Below are 17,844 nucleotides of genomic sequence, written 5' to 3' on the forward strand. Positions count from 1 at the left end.
GTGGGTCTCATCTCAAATGGCAATGAGACCGCTTACAGGGATGAAGTCTCTAGATGGACAGGATGGTGTGCGATAAATAACCTGTCCTTAAACATCAGAAAGACAAAGGAGCTCATCCTGGATTTCAGGCGGAAACCGGACGTGTGCCTGCCAATCAGGATAGGTGACCAAGAGGTGGAGCAGTTGACTAGTTTTAAGTTTCTAGGGACCCACATCAGCAGTAACCTAAAATGGAGTATAAACACCACTGCTGCAGTGAAGAAGGCCCAGCAAAGATTGCACTTCCTCAGAATACTGAGGAAAAATCACCTCTTTGCCACTTTGCTGAAGACTTTTTATCACTGCTCAATAGAGGGCTTACTGACCTACCCCATCCTGACTTTGTTTGGAAACTGTTCAGAGGCAGACAATGCAGCCCTCCAGAGGGTGGTCGACACAGCACAAAAAAAAATAATCCTTGGACTCTCCCTCTACAGGTTACGCTGTTACAGCAAGGCCTGCATAATTATCAGCGACCATACTCACCCTTTCCATCACGTATTCACATTGCTACCCTCTGGAAGGTGCTACAAGGCCCTGATGTGCCGTACCACAAGACTGAGGAACAGTTTTTACCCCTCAGCTGTCCAAGAACGTAATTCTCTGCCCTCTATCCCATTGTCCCTGCTTTACTTTCACCATCTTAATAGCCTTGGACTTGTTTTCATGTGAGAAACTGTGTGCAATTACTGAAATGCACTTTTAATATTTGATGCAATTTAATTATAATTTTTTACATTATTTTACAAATCCAATCAGTTTTTTATCTGTGTATGTGTAAGGATGTGTGTGTGTGACTGATGAAAGCATCTTTGGGAGAGCTGTTTTAAGTTTCATTGTATTGTTCTCGATGCAATGACAATAAAAGACATTCTATTCTATTTATCTCATGTAGTGACAGACAACCCTGACTGTATCACAGGATCTCTGGGTTTGTGTTAGTCACAGTGATAGGAGCACAGGAAAGACAGTGAGAGATCAAGGACCCTTGAAATTTATCTCCAGGAGGCTTGGTGTTGCAGTGATTAGCACAGTGGCCTCATAGCTCAGTTCACATTTTTGTCCACAATTATCTGTCCAGCGCCGTCTTACATTATATACTTTACTTTTTTATAAAAGTTACAAACTCAATATAGTCAGAACATACACTTCAATAACCATAGCAAGTGGCACAGTAGCTTTAAAATTCCCATTTAAATGAATTCAAACATGTGTGCCAAGGGTTTAACTGAAGCAATGTTGTCACTAACCAATGATGCATAATGACTGCCACCTTTTTATAATTGTTGCTAGCCAAAAACATAACCCAGTAGCTCACACATGAACCACTGTGGGCAGAGGTTGTACTGCACATTTTTCATGGCTACATCTGTATGTTAGATCAGTTATATTTCAATTAAATCTCAAATAAGCAAAGTTATTGCTTAATTTTCTCCAACTCTAATTTATATTCATATGTGTACACAGGGTCAATCTGGGAATGTATGGATTCTGGGTTCCCGATTAAGATTCCTTTATTGTCATTGCATAACATATACAATGAGATTTTGTTACACTACCTTTAAAAACCACACATCTAATATCTCACACATTACACAATTGTCAGCATATGAATATTTTTTTTTGCATATTGCACAAGTTAAGAAAAAAAATAAATGATAATGAGGAATATGATATTTCACAATTTCTGTCTATAAGTTCAGTGATTTCAGTACAGAATTTAGAGCAGTAATAGCTTGGGGGTAGAAACTGTTCATCAGTCTTGTAGTCTGCGCTGTAATGGACCTATATCTCTTCCCTGAGGAGAGAACTTCAAATAGTTTGTGTGCTGAGCGATACAAGTCCTTTATGATGCTGGATGTCTTCTGCAGACACCGAGAGGTGTAGACGTCTTCCAAGTTAGGCAAAGTTGTGTTGGTAATTTTCTCTGCTGTTTTTATGATTCTCTCCAGAGCCTTTTTGTTAGCTGCTGAGCTGTTGCCATACCACACGAGTATCACATGAGTTAAGGCACTCTCAGTAGAACAAAAATAGAAAGACACCAGAAGCTTTTGTGACAGATCTACCTTCCTGAGATTTCTCAGGATGTAAATTCGCTGTTGCGCTTTTTTAAGCGGTTGGTTTGTGTTTTTTGTCCATGTGAGATCTTCTGTTATGTAGGTATCCAAGAACCTAAAACTAGAGACTCTGTCACTGTTTATATAGAGTAGGCGATGGTCATTGCTTCTTCATGAAATCAACGATCAGTTCTTTAGTGTTTTTGGTGTGAAGTATCAAATTATTCATTGTGCATCTATAGGTAGACCCATCTATGTGATCAGCCCTACTATTGCTGTATCATCTGCAAATTTAATGATGGCATTGGTGTTGTGGGTTGGTATGTAGTCGCATGTATACAGAGAGTAAAGGAAAGGGCACAACACACAGCCTTGCAGTGCTGCTATCCTAAGTGACAAGAGGGGGGTGGGGTGGGGGGGGAGAGTGGTGGGGACCCATCTAGACTGACTTTCAGTTTGTTAAAAAGTCCTGTATCCACAGGCAAATGTTATGCTGGAGTAATAGGTCGGACATTTTGGAAAGCAGTCTGCTTGATATGATGGTTTTAAAAGCAGAACTGTAGACCACAAACGGCAGCCATGCATATGTTCCCCACTGTTTCAGGTAGAGCAACACAGTGTAGAGGAGAGCGGAAATGGTGTCATCTGTTAACCTGTTGGATCCATATGCGTATTGGTGAGGGTCTACAGTGGGTGTAAGAGCAACCTTGATGTACTTGTGGACCAGTCTTTCCAAACACATCATGATTACTGGTGTTAATGATACTGGCCTGTAATCATTGAGGCAGGTTACTGCAGTCTGCTTTGGAACTGGTACTATGGTAGATGTGTTCAGTCAGGTAGGGACAGTGCACTATGATAGAAATCGATTGGAGATATTTATAAATCTCTCTGCTAACTCCACAGCACAGTCTCTGAAGACCCGTCCTGGGACAACATCTGGACCAGCTGCTTTCTGTACATTGATATTCTGGAATGTATACATAACATCAGCAGATTGTATAGTGAGTACCTGGCTGTTGGTATCTGGAACTGTAATGATGGTTGTGACAGTTCCTGGTGTCCCCTCCCCATACATATACATACATATACAACATACTCAAAAGTGTCTGTGTGTAAATATATCTAATCCAGTATGTATCAGTCTATACAAATAACAAGCTCAAACAAAAAATATAGGAGCTTGTGTCTGGAGTATAAACAGATTTAGTAAACTAGTTTTTACCATAAGCATTATAGCAAAACAATACAAAAAGTAAAAACAAACTATACCTACCACAGTGTTATGATGACAATATTCAAGTGTAGTAAATAGTTGCCATAGTGTACATAATCCCTGAATTTACTCTGAATGCCTCATAATAGCAAGTTTGATGGAAAAGTGCATGTGCAGTCCCAAACAAATGCAGTACATATTAAGGGCACACATACAGGTATAACAAAAAAGACAGTCTTAACTTTAAAATTTTAAAAGCCATAACTTATTCTGTGTTGGGAAATCAAATGCTCCTTTAAACATCTGTCATATTTACTGTTCAACAAAATTAACTTTTTAAAGTGCCATGTTTTACTGTATTTCTAGTAAGCTCGTGATTCGCCAGCGAATCAGAAATCCAAGAATGGCAATCAGTTTCTGTTCCGTCCGATGTCTGGATGGATGACATATCATGGAGGGTGGGTGCGTCTGGGGAAATGTCATTTAATTACATACGCATATCTGTAGTAAAGCGGTCTTGTTTTGTGGAGACGTGATTCCGTTGCCTTTGCTGACACCGACTGCTGGCAGAGTGGAGCACAGCAGGTTCAGCCCTGCGCCCTGCATCCATATCCGGTTTACACCATGTAGTTTGGACGTCTGGGGATTCTGTACTGTAATGTGATTCACATATGCGCTGAATCCTCTCGTTTTTGTTTTCTCTGTGGACACCGCTGCATTTGACTCTGAACTCTGGGGCGGGCGCCAAATGACCGTTATGTGATCTACATTACTGGCACAGTGGATTAGAGCAAGTCTAGTTTACAGGTGGCGGGCTCGTTGCAGTGCGGCAGTGCGTGTGAGTGGAGCACAGCAAGTTTAGCCCTGTGCCCTGCGTCCATATCCGGTTTACGCCGTGTAGTGTGGACGTCTGGGGTTTCCGTACTGTAATACTGTAACGTTGCAGTGCGTGTGCGCCTCGATGCGCCTTGCGTCCATATCCGGTTTACAACCTTCGGTTAGTAAGATGGATTCTTATAGGTATGCTGAACCAGCTATATTCATACTGCAGATAAAAATCGCTTAATTCTGCATTTTGGTTCATACCTAGTTTTTCTGATTGATCAAATTTAATATTGTAATTTTGCCGTCTATATGGAAAAAATTAACCAAGACTTGCATAGATGGTCAATCCTTCATCTCACTCTAGCCAGAAGAATTAACGTTGTTAAGATGAACATCCTTCCTAAACTTCTTTTTTTATTTCAAAACATTCCAATATATATCAATAAATCATTTTTTTAAGCAATTAGATTCAACAATAACCTCATTCATTTGGAACTCAAAACACCCACGTATCCGAAGAGCGACCCTACAAAGACCTCAGGCAGAAGGTGGCATGACTTGACCTAATTTTCAGTTTTATTACTGGGCAGCAAACATACAAGCCATAAAAACCTGGACACAAAAAAATGAACATACACAGGCTTGGTTCGCAATAGAAGTAAAATCCTGTAGTACTTCTTTATACTCCCTGCTCTGCGCACCAATAAATGCAGGTTATCGCGAATATACTAATAACCCAATTGTGCTTTACTCACTCAGAATATGGAGCCAACTTAGAAAGCATTTTAAGATGGAAAATCTTTTATCCGTGGCACCTCTGCAAGAGAACCACCTCTTTCAACCCTCACAAACATATCCAGTTTTTAATACCTGGAAAAGTTTTGGGATTAAAATGCTCAGAGATCTTTATATAGACAACATATTTGCATCTTTTGAACAATTACGTTCCAAATTCAACCTCCCAGCTACACATTCTTTCACTATCTTCAAATTAGAAATTTTGTTAAACAAAAACTGCCCGATTTTCCTCACCTCGTACCCTCCACCATGCTGGAAAAAATACTGCTCAACTTCGAGGAATTAAACACCATTTCCGCATTATATAAAATCTTATTAGAGTCCCTACCATTCAAAGACCCAAGAGGACATTGGGAAGAAGATCTCTTAATCAATATATCAGAAAAGGAGTGGAAGGTAGCAAAGCAGAGAATTCACTTGAGTTCCATATGCGCAGGCATAGAATTATTCAACTAAAAATTATATATCGAGCTCATCTGTCTCGCTTAAAACTGTCCAAAATGTTTCCAGGGCAAGATCCAACCTGTGAACGCTGCAACCAAGCTCCTGCCTCACTGGGTCACATGTTTTGGGCCTGCACCAAACTAACATCATTTTGGACCAAAATTTTTAAGTGCCTTTCAGGCAATTCTCCTTTGGCTAAGCTCTCCTTCTCAGGGGTGGGGTTTGATTTGTCTTCAATTTTTTTTTGTTATAAATTGATTTATTTGTATGGAATGATTACAATAAAATTAATAAATAAAAAAAAAAATTTATTTTGTAAATTATTTTTGCAAGCAATTGAACGATAGATTTTTGGATTAAGTTTATAATGATTTAGTATTACAGAACTTTTTGAAAATTAACACCATATGCAATATGTGTCACATGCGCTCATAGCTAAGCCCTCACTTCCCAATAACTTAATAACAATAAATCACTTTGGCATTTTCAGTGGATCCCTAGAACCCTATGCATCCACACACTCACCAGGTGAATTGCTTCTCTCGTGTTCTTCCATAGTAAGGTGTTCTTGTGTCTTTAATAAATACAATGTCATGTCACTACTGTCCAACCCGCTGAATTCTGAGCCAGGTTATGGGGACAAGGGTTTGGATTGGAGCCTATCCCAGCTAGCATAGGCCACAAGGCAGGAACAATCTCTTTAAAATTAAATTGCAATAAAACTGAACTCCTGCAAATTGGGACTAAAATGCAACTTAATAAAATGAGCTCCTTCCCAGTCCATCTTGGCAGTGATCTCATCAGACCTGCCTCTACTGTAAAAAATCTTGGTGTCATTTTTGATTCCTCCCTCACTTATTCCGCCCACATAAATCACATTAAGAAACTTTCTTACTTTCACCTCCGTAACATATCCCGTGTTCGCTCCTTCCTCTCCTTCTCTAATGCTGAGAAACTTGTCCATGCTTTTATCACATCCCGCATCGATTATTGTAATTCCCTACTGGCAGGTGCCCCTTCTAATCTTATATCACAGCTCCAGCTTATTCAAAACTCAGCTGCAAGAGTCCTTACTCGAACCAGCAGCAGCGAGCACATCACACCCATCCTGCTCCGTCTTCACTGGCTCCCTGTGTCCTACAGAATCGAATATAAAATCCTACTAATAACCTACAAAGCTTTAAATAACCTCGCACCAAACTACATCAGTGACCTCCTCCATCACTATGTGCCTGCCCGCCCACTAAGGTCCTCTGATTCTGGTAATCTTGTTGTGCCCCTCACTAATCTACACTCTATGGATGACAGGGCCTTCAGCTGTATAGCGCCCAGACTCTGGAATGACCTACCAAAATTAATCAGGTCAGCTGACTCCATGAATTCTTTTAAAAAACAACTCAAAACTCATCTGTTCAGGAAGGCTTTTAGCTCTACTTGACTTTATTACCTTTCTCTCAGTTTACTTCTCTGTCAAGATGCCAATGTAACCTGTATGTGTGTGCTAGACCATCAATTATGTTGTCTGTTTTTTTTTTCAGAATTTACTGTCTTAATCTTCTTTATTTATTTATCTGGTTTGTACAATGCTATATACTGTATATTCTGCTGTTCTTTATTATATTCTGTAAGTGCCTTGAGCATGGGAAAGGCACTATATAAATAAAATATGTTATTATTATTATTAATCTCTTGAACAGGAAAAATATATTGTCATACACAGAGCAAAGAGGACATGCATTTCTTCAAAATAAGGTTACCATTTCCAGGTTGTGTTTTTTTCAAGAATTATGGCCTCCTGTATTGCTACACTTGAAGATGTTACGCATGAATGATGATTGATTGGGGGGGGGGGGGGGGGTTATGGGGGACGAGGTTCAGATATACTGTAAGAAAATTCAGAGCATTGTTGTTCTTGTATGCTCTGATTTACTTTTGGAATCCTCGCAGTCGACACTTGCACCAGCTGTGGCTGGCTAGGGCTACTGCCGTCGCATATTCTGCCTCCTGCTCCATATAAATTCTCAGTAACCGACATATAAACAAATTGAGATGTTTGGGTGAATAGGTTAGTTATTTTTGCATCTTACTACAGTCTCATGTTCTGTTTTCCGTACCACCTTCTCTTTTTTCTGACCAACATTTCTCTGTCAGTAATCTTAAGAGCATGGTGATGTCATAGTTTTTTGCAGCCACATGGTTACTATTTTTATTTTTAAACGTAAACATATTTTAATATGAGACATATATAAACGAAAGACCTGTGTGTGTATATATATATGTATGTATGGAGCAGTCTGCTCTGCTCACACTCAGTCACAGCCACTAGATGACATATGCATGTACTACTACATTTTTTCGGTGTTTGCTTGCACCTCAGTTCTCACTACAAAAGGTGTATGTGTGTGTGTGTGTGTGTATGTATGTGTATTTAGAGGAGTCTGCTTTTCTCACACTCAACCACAGCCGCAGGATTTGTTGTGAATTCTATGGAAGATGTAGGAGCTTATACTAGTGTGACCTGCACTTGGTGAGACAGTGCATGCATGCACTTTTAAAGCTGACACCTCTGCAAATTCACCAATATACTAAAATTGCTGAAGAGTCTTTGGGTTGTTTTTGTCCCAAAGACCACATGCAGCTAGTATATTTATATTTTTAATTTCATCTGCAACCAGTGAGTGAAGGAGATATTTGCACAGAAGATAGCTTCATGCAAAGTGTAGCCGTTCTTGCTTTTCTTAAATAAAAATATTACAATTTCTTCCTAAATACAGTCAGGACCCACAGCAAACAGGTCAATAAGGCATTCAAACAAGAAATTACAGGACAGCCATTGATGTTAACTCAATATACAAAAAGTTTACATTTGGATAATTTCACACTGCACTAACTTTATATCAAAATTTTATAGGATTATTATTGTAATGTTTACAGAGTACAGTGAAATTCTTGGTTGTATGTGCTAATCAACATTCATGTATTATATTAGTGCAGTACAGATATTTTATGTTAATATTATAGACTAGCCAGCATAATTATTTATTGATGGGTGAACACTTCCAGAATGACACAGTTGTCCAAATGGGGTGGGTTTGAGGATACGACTGTGAGTGAATGAAAAGATGGAACTCTGGAGAGAGCAACATATAATTGTCTGTGACTGAAAACTGGTTTTGGCAGATACAGGCAATGTGTGTGTGTGTCTCTCTCTCTTGCGCCTGTGTGTGTGTGTGTGTGTGTCTCTCTCTCTCTCGCACGCCTGTATGTGTGTGTCTTTCTCGCACGCCTGTGTGTGTGTGTGTCTCTCTCTCTCGCGCGCACCTGTGTGTGTGTGTGTGTCTCTCGCACGCGCTTGTGTGTGTGTGTGTCTCTCTCGCGCGCACCTACACAGATGAAAGCGACTCAGGTGAGGAGTTGAGGGCGGGCACATGAGCAGTCAGTGCGCATGCCTCAAAAGCGAGGGTGGATGTGGGAGAAAGCGACTCAGGATGTGTTTGATTAGGAGTTGGGGGTGGACACATGAGCAGGAAGTGCACATGCCTCAGGGAGGAGGGTTAGAGTTGGTGGGCAGGGCTCTGTCTTGCGTGCGTGCGTATCCCATGGTCGGGCGACTTGGTGGATTATATATAGAAAAGCAGCCGGAACCGAAAAGAACAATGAAAAATCAACGTGGCTTAGAGGTGCATGTGGACTGTAGCAGAGATGAAAGCAACTGAGGTGGTGTTTGGTGAGGTGCTACGTGCCTCGGGAGGAGGGTTAGAGTTGGCGGGAGGGGCTCTGTAGTGCATATCCCGGGGCTCTGTAGTGCATATCCCATGGTCTTGGAGTTGGTGGGCGGGGCTCTGTCTTGCATGCGTCTTGCTTGCCATGGACTTACGTGCGTCTTGCTTGCCATGGTCTGGTCTCTGTCTTACGTGCCATGGTCGGCTGCTTAGTGAACTGTGAGTTGGCGGATGTGGCTCTGTCTTGCATATGTCTTGCTTGCCATGGTCAGCTGCTTAATGAATTGTTGGTGGGCGGGGCTCTGTCTTGCGTGCGTCTTGCTTGCTATGGACTTGCGTGCGTCTTGCTTGCCATGGTCTGGTCTCTGTCTTACGTGCCATGGTCGGCTGCTTAGTGAACTGTGAGTTGGTGGGCGTGGCTCTGTCTTGCTTGCCATGGTCTGGTCTCTGTCTTAAGTGCCATGGTCGGCTGCTTAGTGAATTGTTGGTGGGCAGGGCTATGTCTTGCATGCATCTTGCTTGCTATGGACTTAGTGAATTATATATATATATATATATATATATATATATAATATAGATTATTCTCAAAATGGGTGGGCCAGATGCATAATTGATCATGACCTATCATACAGGTGTAATGAGTTCTGCATTTCATAAACCATAGGATTATTTGCAGTACACCTTACAACAGTGGATCCCAAACCTAGTCCTGGGGACTCATTGTGCCTGCAGGCAGGTTATTGTTCCAACTAGATTCACAATCGGTGATATTAACTGATAATAATGGATCTCATTTAATTAGCTGGTGTTTTTTTCTCTTATTCTACATTTAGGAAAGCACAGCAGTACAACTTTTATATTTATAAGACATTTAGAAAAACTTCTGTTTTTCCTATAGCTTGAAATACTTGTTTTTTTTCTTTTTTTCCTAGTATATTGCCCTTTTTCTGTGTAGTTTGCTCCCTTATTGTGTCATAATAATGACAATTAAAAACAAGCACAGCACACACCCGGGCAAAAAAACACTGAATGATAAAAGTCTGCCACTACTTCAGTGTCAGAAAGACTAAATAGTAACTAATGGATTAAATAACCAGAACATTGGGGGTTATTCCAAGAAGCACATTTAGCATGTTTGCTTGGCTTAAATAGAGATTCTTCACTTATCTAAGACCGTTTCAGTTCCACCAAAAAGTTTTAGGTCAAGTTGGTAACCAAGGAAAGCGTCAACCCTTAACCTGGTTCATACAAGGCTAAACGTGAAGCTTAGCAAAATGTTGTGGATTGGGAGTTCACAAAATTGACATTCAATAAGAAACAACCCCTCAGAAATGTTTTTTGTAGCAGATCTAATTATGTAGTATTCTCATTTAAATAAATCTTGTATGTTTTGTACAAAACAGTAAAACATTATAACCTAAATTATCAATTGAAAATTAACATTTAAATTATGTTGTTTGTTTCCACCTTTATTTTTTTGTTATAGAGAGAGAGGTTAGGACACAAACTGATACAGTGCATTGCCGCAGCCACCACAGTGATAGGATTTTTTTTAGCATATCTAATGTTGCTGCATTTTTATTTACACTAGCTTAAATTAATCTGACGTTTGTTGAAAAGTGGTAAAACATTAAAAGCTATACTGTTTATTGAGAAACATCAAGAATTATTAATAAGTCACATTTAAATGATCACACTATTCATCCCTTATGCTTTTTTGTCAGAGAGAGAGAGACATAAAGAAAAGATCTATAATAAAAAAAGTTATAAAGGGTGTATTCCTTATTGAAATCGTGAATTATAAAAAGTACTAATTCTAAGTAAGTAAATGTGTCTATAAAGTTAAGAAATATGTAATGTACAGGTAAAATGCTGCACTTAAAGACCTTCTAGGATCAACCCTTGTGAGCTCCTGTTAGCATGTAGAGATTTTAAACCACCAGCACAAATAAGGGTTAGAAAGAAGCCATCTGTCATTTTTGATACAAGTCATGATAATATTTGTACATACAATGTAAAATGATAGAGTAACCTACGTTAATAGATTAAATTGCATACCTCAATACTTAAAAGCATTGGACCTCTTTATTATTTTTATAATAGTCTGTGTTGTGTTTTTTTCCAGTAGTAAAATGATAAAAATACAAAATATTATGTAATTTTAGGATATGTCAATAAAATAGAATCTCTTATTACAAAGTTGGTCAAGTCTGGTCTGGTACTCGTAATAATGATTTTCATACAAATGTTTGGGGTTACATTCAATTGCATAATCAGCAACCCTGTATGATCAAGCAAGGCATGTCTGATCCTTGAAAATTCGATGAATGAGGGAGCTTGGGTTGTATGTAACACCCCACAGACCCCTTGGCAGTTCCTAATGACTACAGAATTGCAAAAAAAGAAAAACAAAAAAACGTGACTGCATTCATGTGTAACTCCAGTACCAAGCAAATTTAGAAATCAAATAAGTAAAATGTAAATAATTCCATAGCATTAATGCATAGGTCAGTGTTTTTAAAAGGCAATGACGTGTATGATCAGTTGCATTGTCCAATCTGACATTCTGATGAGGCCAAACTCCTTCAGCAGGAGTGAGTTTAGAGCATCGTATTAGTAGCAGAAGCTGCAGGTTTCTCTAATAGCTAAATGTGCATTATATGTTTGCATATACTTCTATGTTCTTGTATATAATTTTCAATTGCTGCCAAATGTGCTTCATATTGCTACTGAATATTTGTTATAAGTGCTTCAAGTGTGACATTTGCAAATCAATATGTTTATATTTTTTAATGTGGATAATGCCATTAATATTTAAGTATGCCCTTACTTTGCAAAACATCCTATAAACCTCTGCCCTTGATTTCTCTTTTGCTCCTCTCCCTTCACCCCTTTCATGGGACACCATTCTCTCCAATGTCAAGTTTTGTTCTAGAAACTGAAACTACCAGCACCTCCAATTCAAAAATTCTACACAGACTTCCTGCAAGCGGTTTCTGATGGGCCTCACTGCTGATCCTCTCTTTCAATTATGTTCCCTTGGTTTGCCTGGCACTTTTCTTCACATGTTCTGGCACTGTACCCCTGTCTTTTCCTTTTGGACACATGTCATCTACTGTCTTCCTTTCTTTCATGCAGTATTCCTCTGTTACCTCAAATTCTTCTACCTTTAGACCTTTTTGGGCTTCTGCTCAGACTCTCTGAATGCAAGTTATTCTGTCTGGATACCCTGGCAGCCAAATTAATTATTGCCTCCCACTGGAAGAAACCTGAATGTGTCACTTTCGACAGCTGACAGTCTTCCTCCCACAACTTAATACATTTGGAGTTGTCTGCAGCGTGGTTTAATGGTGCTTCCAGTAATGTCATTAAATCTTGGTCTGCTGCGGCTCAATTGTGTTAATTTCAGCTTTTAACTCCTTGATTTTTTTTTTTTTTTAGGCTGTGTGAGAGTGGGTGGGTTGGTTTACTTTGTATGCCATATCAGTGTATTGATATATCTTGTCAGTCAGTCTTTACTTTAAAAAAAAAAAAAAAAAAGTTAATAAAAAAAATATATTTAAGTATGCAATGCAGAACTGTAGTGTACTTTGCCTTTGGTGTGCTATTGATCAACTTGCAGACTCTCTAGCTTTCTTAATAACAGATGCATTATCTTATTGTGTTGTTATTGACCAACTATTACTTGATCATCTGTTGAAAAAATTACCACTGTCTCTGTTACATGTTCTTCTGTTTTATGAAAATTAAATAAAACTCTTAAATTTTCAAAGCTGTTCTACAGTACACTGCATCTTCCATGCTCAAAGTCATAGGTACTCAAATCTGCCGATACTGCACATTCCTCAGTGCTTTTTGAGCTCTGATTGATGTTATCGATGATTGGTTCTCAGGGCCGCTTAAATCTCACAAGTACATCCATAATTGTGGATTGCTGATGCCTACCATGAGTTCACAAGAAACACTTGACATTCATGGAAGCAACTGAACCTTGATTGAAAAAAAGAGGCTTATTCAAGTGTGACATCTTCAATGTAGTCTCGATTTCATAAGCACATGTTGTGGATCAACTCCCTGGAAAAGCAGAATGAAAATCCCAGATATGGTTAAAAACAAAAACCCACATTATCCAAATATAACTATATAACTGCTTACTATAACTTAATTAAAACTGGTCAAACTTACTGTAGTTTTGTAATTTCTGCCTGCACCCTAAAACACAGAAACTGGGAAATAACAGCTCACTTAATTAGGCTTGGAGCCCAATTAAAAACAAAAGTTGGTTGGAACAAAAACCTGCAGCCACAGTGGGTCCCTAGGACCAAGGACCAAGACCAGGAAGGGTTAAGAATACAGATGGAGACTCTAAGAGCATAGGACTCTTCCTTCCTTGCAGAAGATAAGTGGTCTTCAGTGGATTGCACAGAGAGGCCTCCTGCAACAGTAGAGGACAATTGGTGATTAGATTAGAAAATTTTTGATAAGAACGGGCCTTTCAGTCCAGCCATGCTCACCAATCCTATCCAACTGTAAGTTGAACGTGTAACCGAAAAATACATTGGGGATGCTGAATGAGTAATGTGGCGTAAGAATAGATGTGGCTAGTTGCCAGTTGGTGTCTAATGTTTTATGAGGTGCTTCCAGTGCTCAGAACAGCAGGAATGTGCTACTTCTTACTCTATGATATTTCATTGTTAAATAAATATACAAGCTCTTCAGCCTAAGTATCATTTGGTATGTGCCTCAGTCTTTCTATCTTTTTGTTCATTACAATATTTAACATTATTTTATTTTAATATATAAGAGAAAGTTTATAAAATCGTACATTAATTTTGTGTATTTTCACACTGATTTGAATTTAATTTGCAATGTTTTGATTTATGAAAGTCTAACAAAAGGTAACACAACATACAGTACATTTGTTTTGTGAAGATTTCATATAGTGGGAATATTGTACTGTGAAGACTGAATCGAAAATATGAATTGTACCATGGGATAAGTGTATTTTCTCATGTGTAGTAGCATAGTAAGCTATGCTTGAATTTCATAGGAGTATAATCCTGTTTATTATTTTCTTTTGGGCTTGTTTTATTTAGAACCTGTACAGACCAAAAGAGGTGAAAGACTTAATTTATAATGTTGGTCACCTTACTGTATAGGAAAAGGGTTAGGCTGCCAGGGACTGTTTTGCAAAGTCAGATTTCTTATCACTTAGGCTAAGATAGGTTTTTGTATTTTCCACTGAAGGGTAGAATAATTAGAATATCAAAGTGTAGCTCTTTGTTTGTGGTTGGCTGTCCTATTCTTGGAATTGTTTTCAAGCAGATGTGCTAATTAGTGATGTTTCAGATAGAATTTCATAATTGGTAATTAACCTTTGATCAGTTAATAACTGTTAATTGTTAAAAAGAGTTACCCTTTTTAATACTATGAAAATAGTGCAATGATAGATTTCCAGAAAGGTTTTATTTATGCATTATACATGTAAGAATTTATTATATTTTTAAGTGAAATTTTACCACAAGCTGTTTCTTTAAATGTGGATTTTTTTTAAAATATGAGTATATAAAATATTCAGGGGTCAATTACTTTAATGAACATTAAGTACAAATGATGTCTACAAGTACATCCAAAGAGGAAAGATGTTTTTTTAATACTTAAAATGGTTGCAGCATCAGTATGAGGTTTTTGTAGCATATGCACAGTCATCAGATTCACCAACCTGTCTCCTACTTTATTTCTTTAACTTTTATTTAAGAGTCAATTAGAAGATTATAGTCATCAGCATTGACTGTGGATTTGCATATTTGAAATAAATTAGCCTTCACGCTGTCAGTCATAGAAACAGCTGCCCAGAAAGGTCCCATGTTTCAGAAAGAGAGTCTCTTGTTAAGAAAAAATATATATCGAAGGGTATCATGATGTGCAGTGTGTAAGTGAAATGTGCTGTCAAGGCCATGTTCATGGGGCTGGGTGAATTAACAGTGTTTCATGTGGTATTAATGACATACTGTATGTAACCACTATGAGACCCTATCTATGTCTATGTAGCAGTAGCTGCTTTCTCAACAAGGCTGTCAGCTGTATGTCTCTAGTATCATAATTTTTTTTTAAACTCTGTTGACATTTAGGTAGTGGTAATTTATTATATACCTCTCAGTTTTACAGACTAGAAGTCTGTTGTAAGTTGAAGCTTGTTTGCTGTGGTTAGCTCACTTTTCTGCTTTTCTATAGTTGATTTTGTGTACAGCTAGTGGCAGAGTTGTGGTACCCTATTTTAAGATAATTGATCAGCTTTTGTTATCAACCAAGGCTGACTGAAATCATGTCTTATTGTATAACTGTATAACTCTGTGTGATTCCTTCTGACAGCTGGTCATTACTGTTTTTATTACTATTGTCGATATACAGTAGCAGATTTCTGCAGTAGCTTGGTCCAGTAGGCAAAGACTGATGTTGTAGTTGTCTTCGTAAATGCATGACACGAAGTAGGTGGACTTAATATTGTACCAATGAGCCCGTTAAATGGGTGTTTCACTGTGCTTGTGTGTGTGTGTGTGTGTGTGTGTGTGTGTGTGTGTACACACGTATATACTATATGACAGTAATTATAAAAAAAAAAAAAAAAAAAAAAACTTCTAGAAGAGCCAAGGCTTTGTGGAAGCGCTAAATCTCACCTGACTGTACCTGAGGATTATTGAAAAGTGTCTTTGGAGTGTCCTTCACCAAGGACTAGTAAGTGGAGAATAAAGTGAAGTGAAATGACAGTTGCAAAAGTACACATACAAATCAAGAAGTTGTTGTCCACTTTTTCTTTAATTATTGTTAAAAAGGTAAATCCAGTAAACTTTCAGAGTAACTCAATAGTTGGGTTTCAGTGGAAAACCTTCTCTCTGGTCAAATGCAAGGGGAAATTTGAGTAAAATTCCCAACTCAGTGTAGTTAATAGCTTTCTCAAGAAATAATATTATTTATTGCAAGATTATTAAAATTTAGCTACAGGTAAATGGCGTTAATTTGTACTGACACATAGTTTTCCATTAACACTCCTAATATTAAGTTTTGCCTTCCATATATCCTTTTTTTTTGTAACAGAATAAAATTTATTTTACAGGTTGTGGGACACAAAGAAGGATTAGATGTCATGGAGAGAGCTGACCCTCTTTTTCTTCTTATTGGACTTCCGACAATCCCTGTGATGTTGATTTTGGGAAAAATGATTCGCTGGGAAGACTATGTTCTAAAGCTGTGGCGCAAGTATTCCAACAAGTTACAGATTTTAAACAGTATTTTTCCAGGTATGTGTAATTAGTAAGTGTGATCGACAGGGAGTTTATACGTTTTCTTGAATGGTGTAGAGGTAAGAACCTCTGCTTTATAACCCAACGGTCCCAGGTTCGAGACCGGGTGCTCCACGTTTTGAGTAGTGAGCTGCTATTATTATTATTACTCTAATATAATAAAAACATACATTTGATTTGAGTCTCTAACACCCGGTGTAAATTCTGGCTACTTGTTAAAGTTAGTGCTTATTTTTTAATTATTCAGTTTTATTCTCCAAGTGACACCCACGTGGTACAACGAACTTGCCTCTCCCTCTCTGAGTTGATGTGTTAAAGCACTGTGAAGAAGCTGTTGTTACGGTCCTGCCTTTGTCCAGTCTGATACCGGGCATGGGACATTGTATCTTTGTTTGCCGGTACAACAAATAGTTCCGAGCAGGCATCAGCCACAGCGCTGCTCTTGTGAAAAGAATGGAGATAAATGCCATCAGCTCAGAAAGGGAGAGGCAAGTTCGTTGTACCATGTGAATATCACTGAGAGAATAAAAGTGAATAATAAAAAAAAATAAGCGCTAACTTTTACAAGTAGCCAAAATTTATACCGAATGTTACAGACTGAAATCAAATGTATGTTTTTATTATATTATAGTAATAATAATAATAATAGCAGCTCACTACTCAAAACGCGGAGTCTCGAACCCGGTACCTTTGAGTTGTAAAGCAGCAGTTCTTACCTCTACACCATTCAAGAATACATATCAACTTCCTGTCAATTGACATTTGAGCTTGGGTTTTTAACTCATTGACGGCATGATGTAAATCAAATGTTTTCTTTTTTTTTTTTGGTTATATTCTTGAATAAAACAGATCCCCCAAAGCACTGACACCATACTTTATCTAGGCAGACAAAAAACTTGGGCAACCACCTGATAGCAGTGCATAGTTATTAAAGATGGGTGAGTGTATGTCATTCAGACACGTCTATATACTTACCTTCCCTTCATTTTTATGCCAAATTTGAAAGGCATAGGTAATAATGGGCCCCAGACAAAGTGTGGCAGTCATAAGATTCAAATTGGTAAATAAAATTGAATTTAATTTATAATGAAGCAGTGCATTTCTAGAGTTGATGAGAAATCAGATTGATAGGATTAATAGGCTCCAAATGGGATGTAACACAATAGTATAATTCTATGTCTGGAAAACAGTATGTCTTCTGCAATACAACTGGGGAATTGAGAAAGAGCTTCTGACCAATAAGGAGGGGAATGTGGTAGAGGAATCATTGAGCTTACAAAGTTAAGTCTGGAAACAGCATTCATCTTTATAGAGGATAGACAGGACTTAAACAATTTTGTGATACTTGACTACGACAGAATTTGATGTTCTCAAAGACGCAATAAAAGTTTGAGTTAGTCTCCAGTAAATTAAGTTTCTATGTCAATGTGCAAATACTTGAA

General features: G+C 38.2%; 1 protein-coding gene across 1 annotated transcript in view; it reads left to right on the forward strand.

The window, feature by feature from the left end:
- marchf5 (membrane-associated ring finger (C3HC4) 5) overlaps positions 1-17,844 on the forward strand; it is a 92,890-nt gene that overhangs the window by 65,484 nt on the left and 9,562 nt on the right. The window contains exon 4 of the mRNA XM_028795354.2: positions 16,216-16,399. Within this exon, the coding sequence (XP_028651187.1) occupies positions 16,216-16,399 (184 nt within the window). The remainder of the gene's footprint in view (positions 1-16,215; positions 16,400-17,844) is intronic.

Source organism: Erpetoichthys calabaricus, chromosome 2 (genome assembly GCF_900747795.2).
Source record: "Erpetoichthys calabaricus chromosome 2, fErpCal1.3, whole genome shotgun sequence".
NCBI classification, from domain to species: domain Eukaryota; kingdom Metazoa; phylum Chordata; class Cladistia; order Polypteriformes; family Polypteridae; genus Erpetoichthys; species Erpetoichthys calabaricus.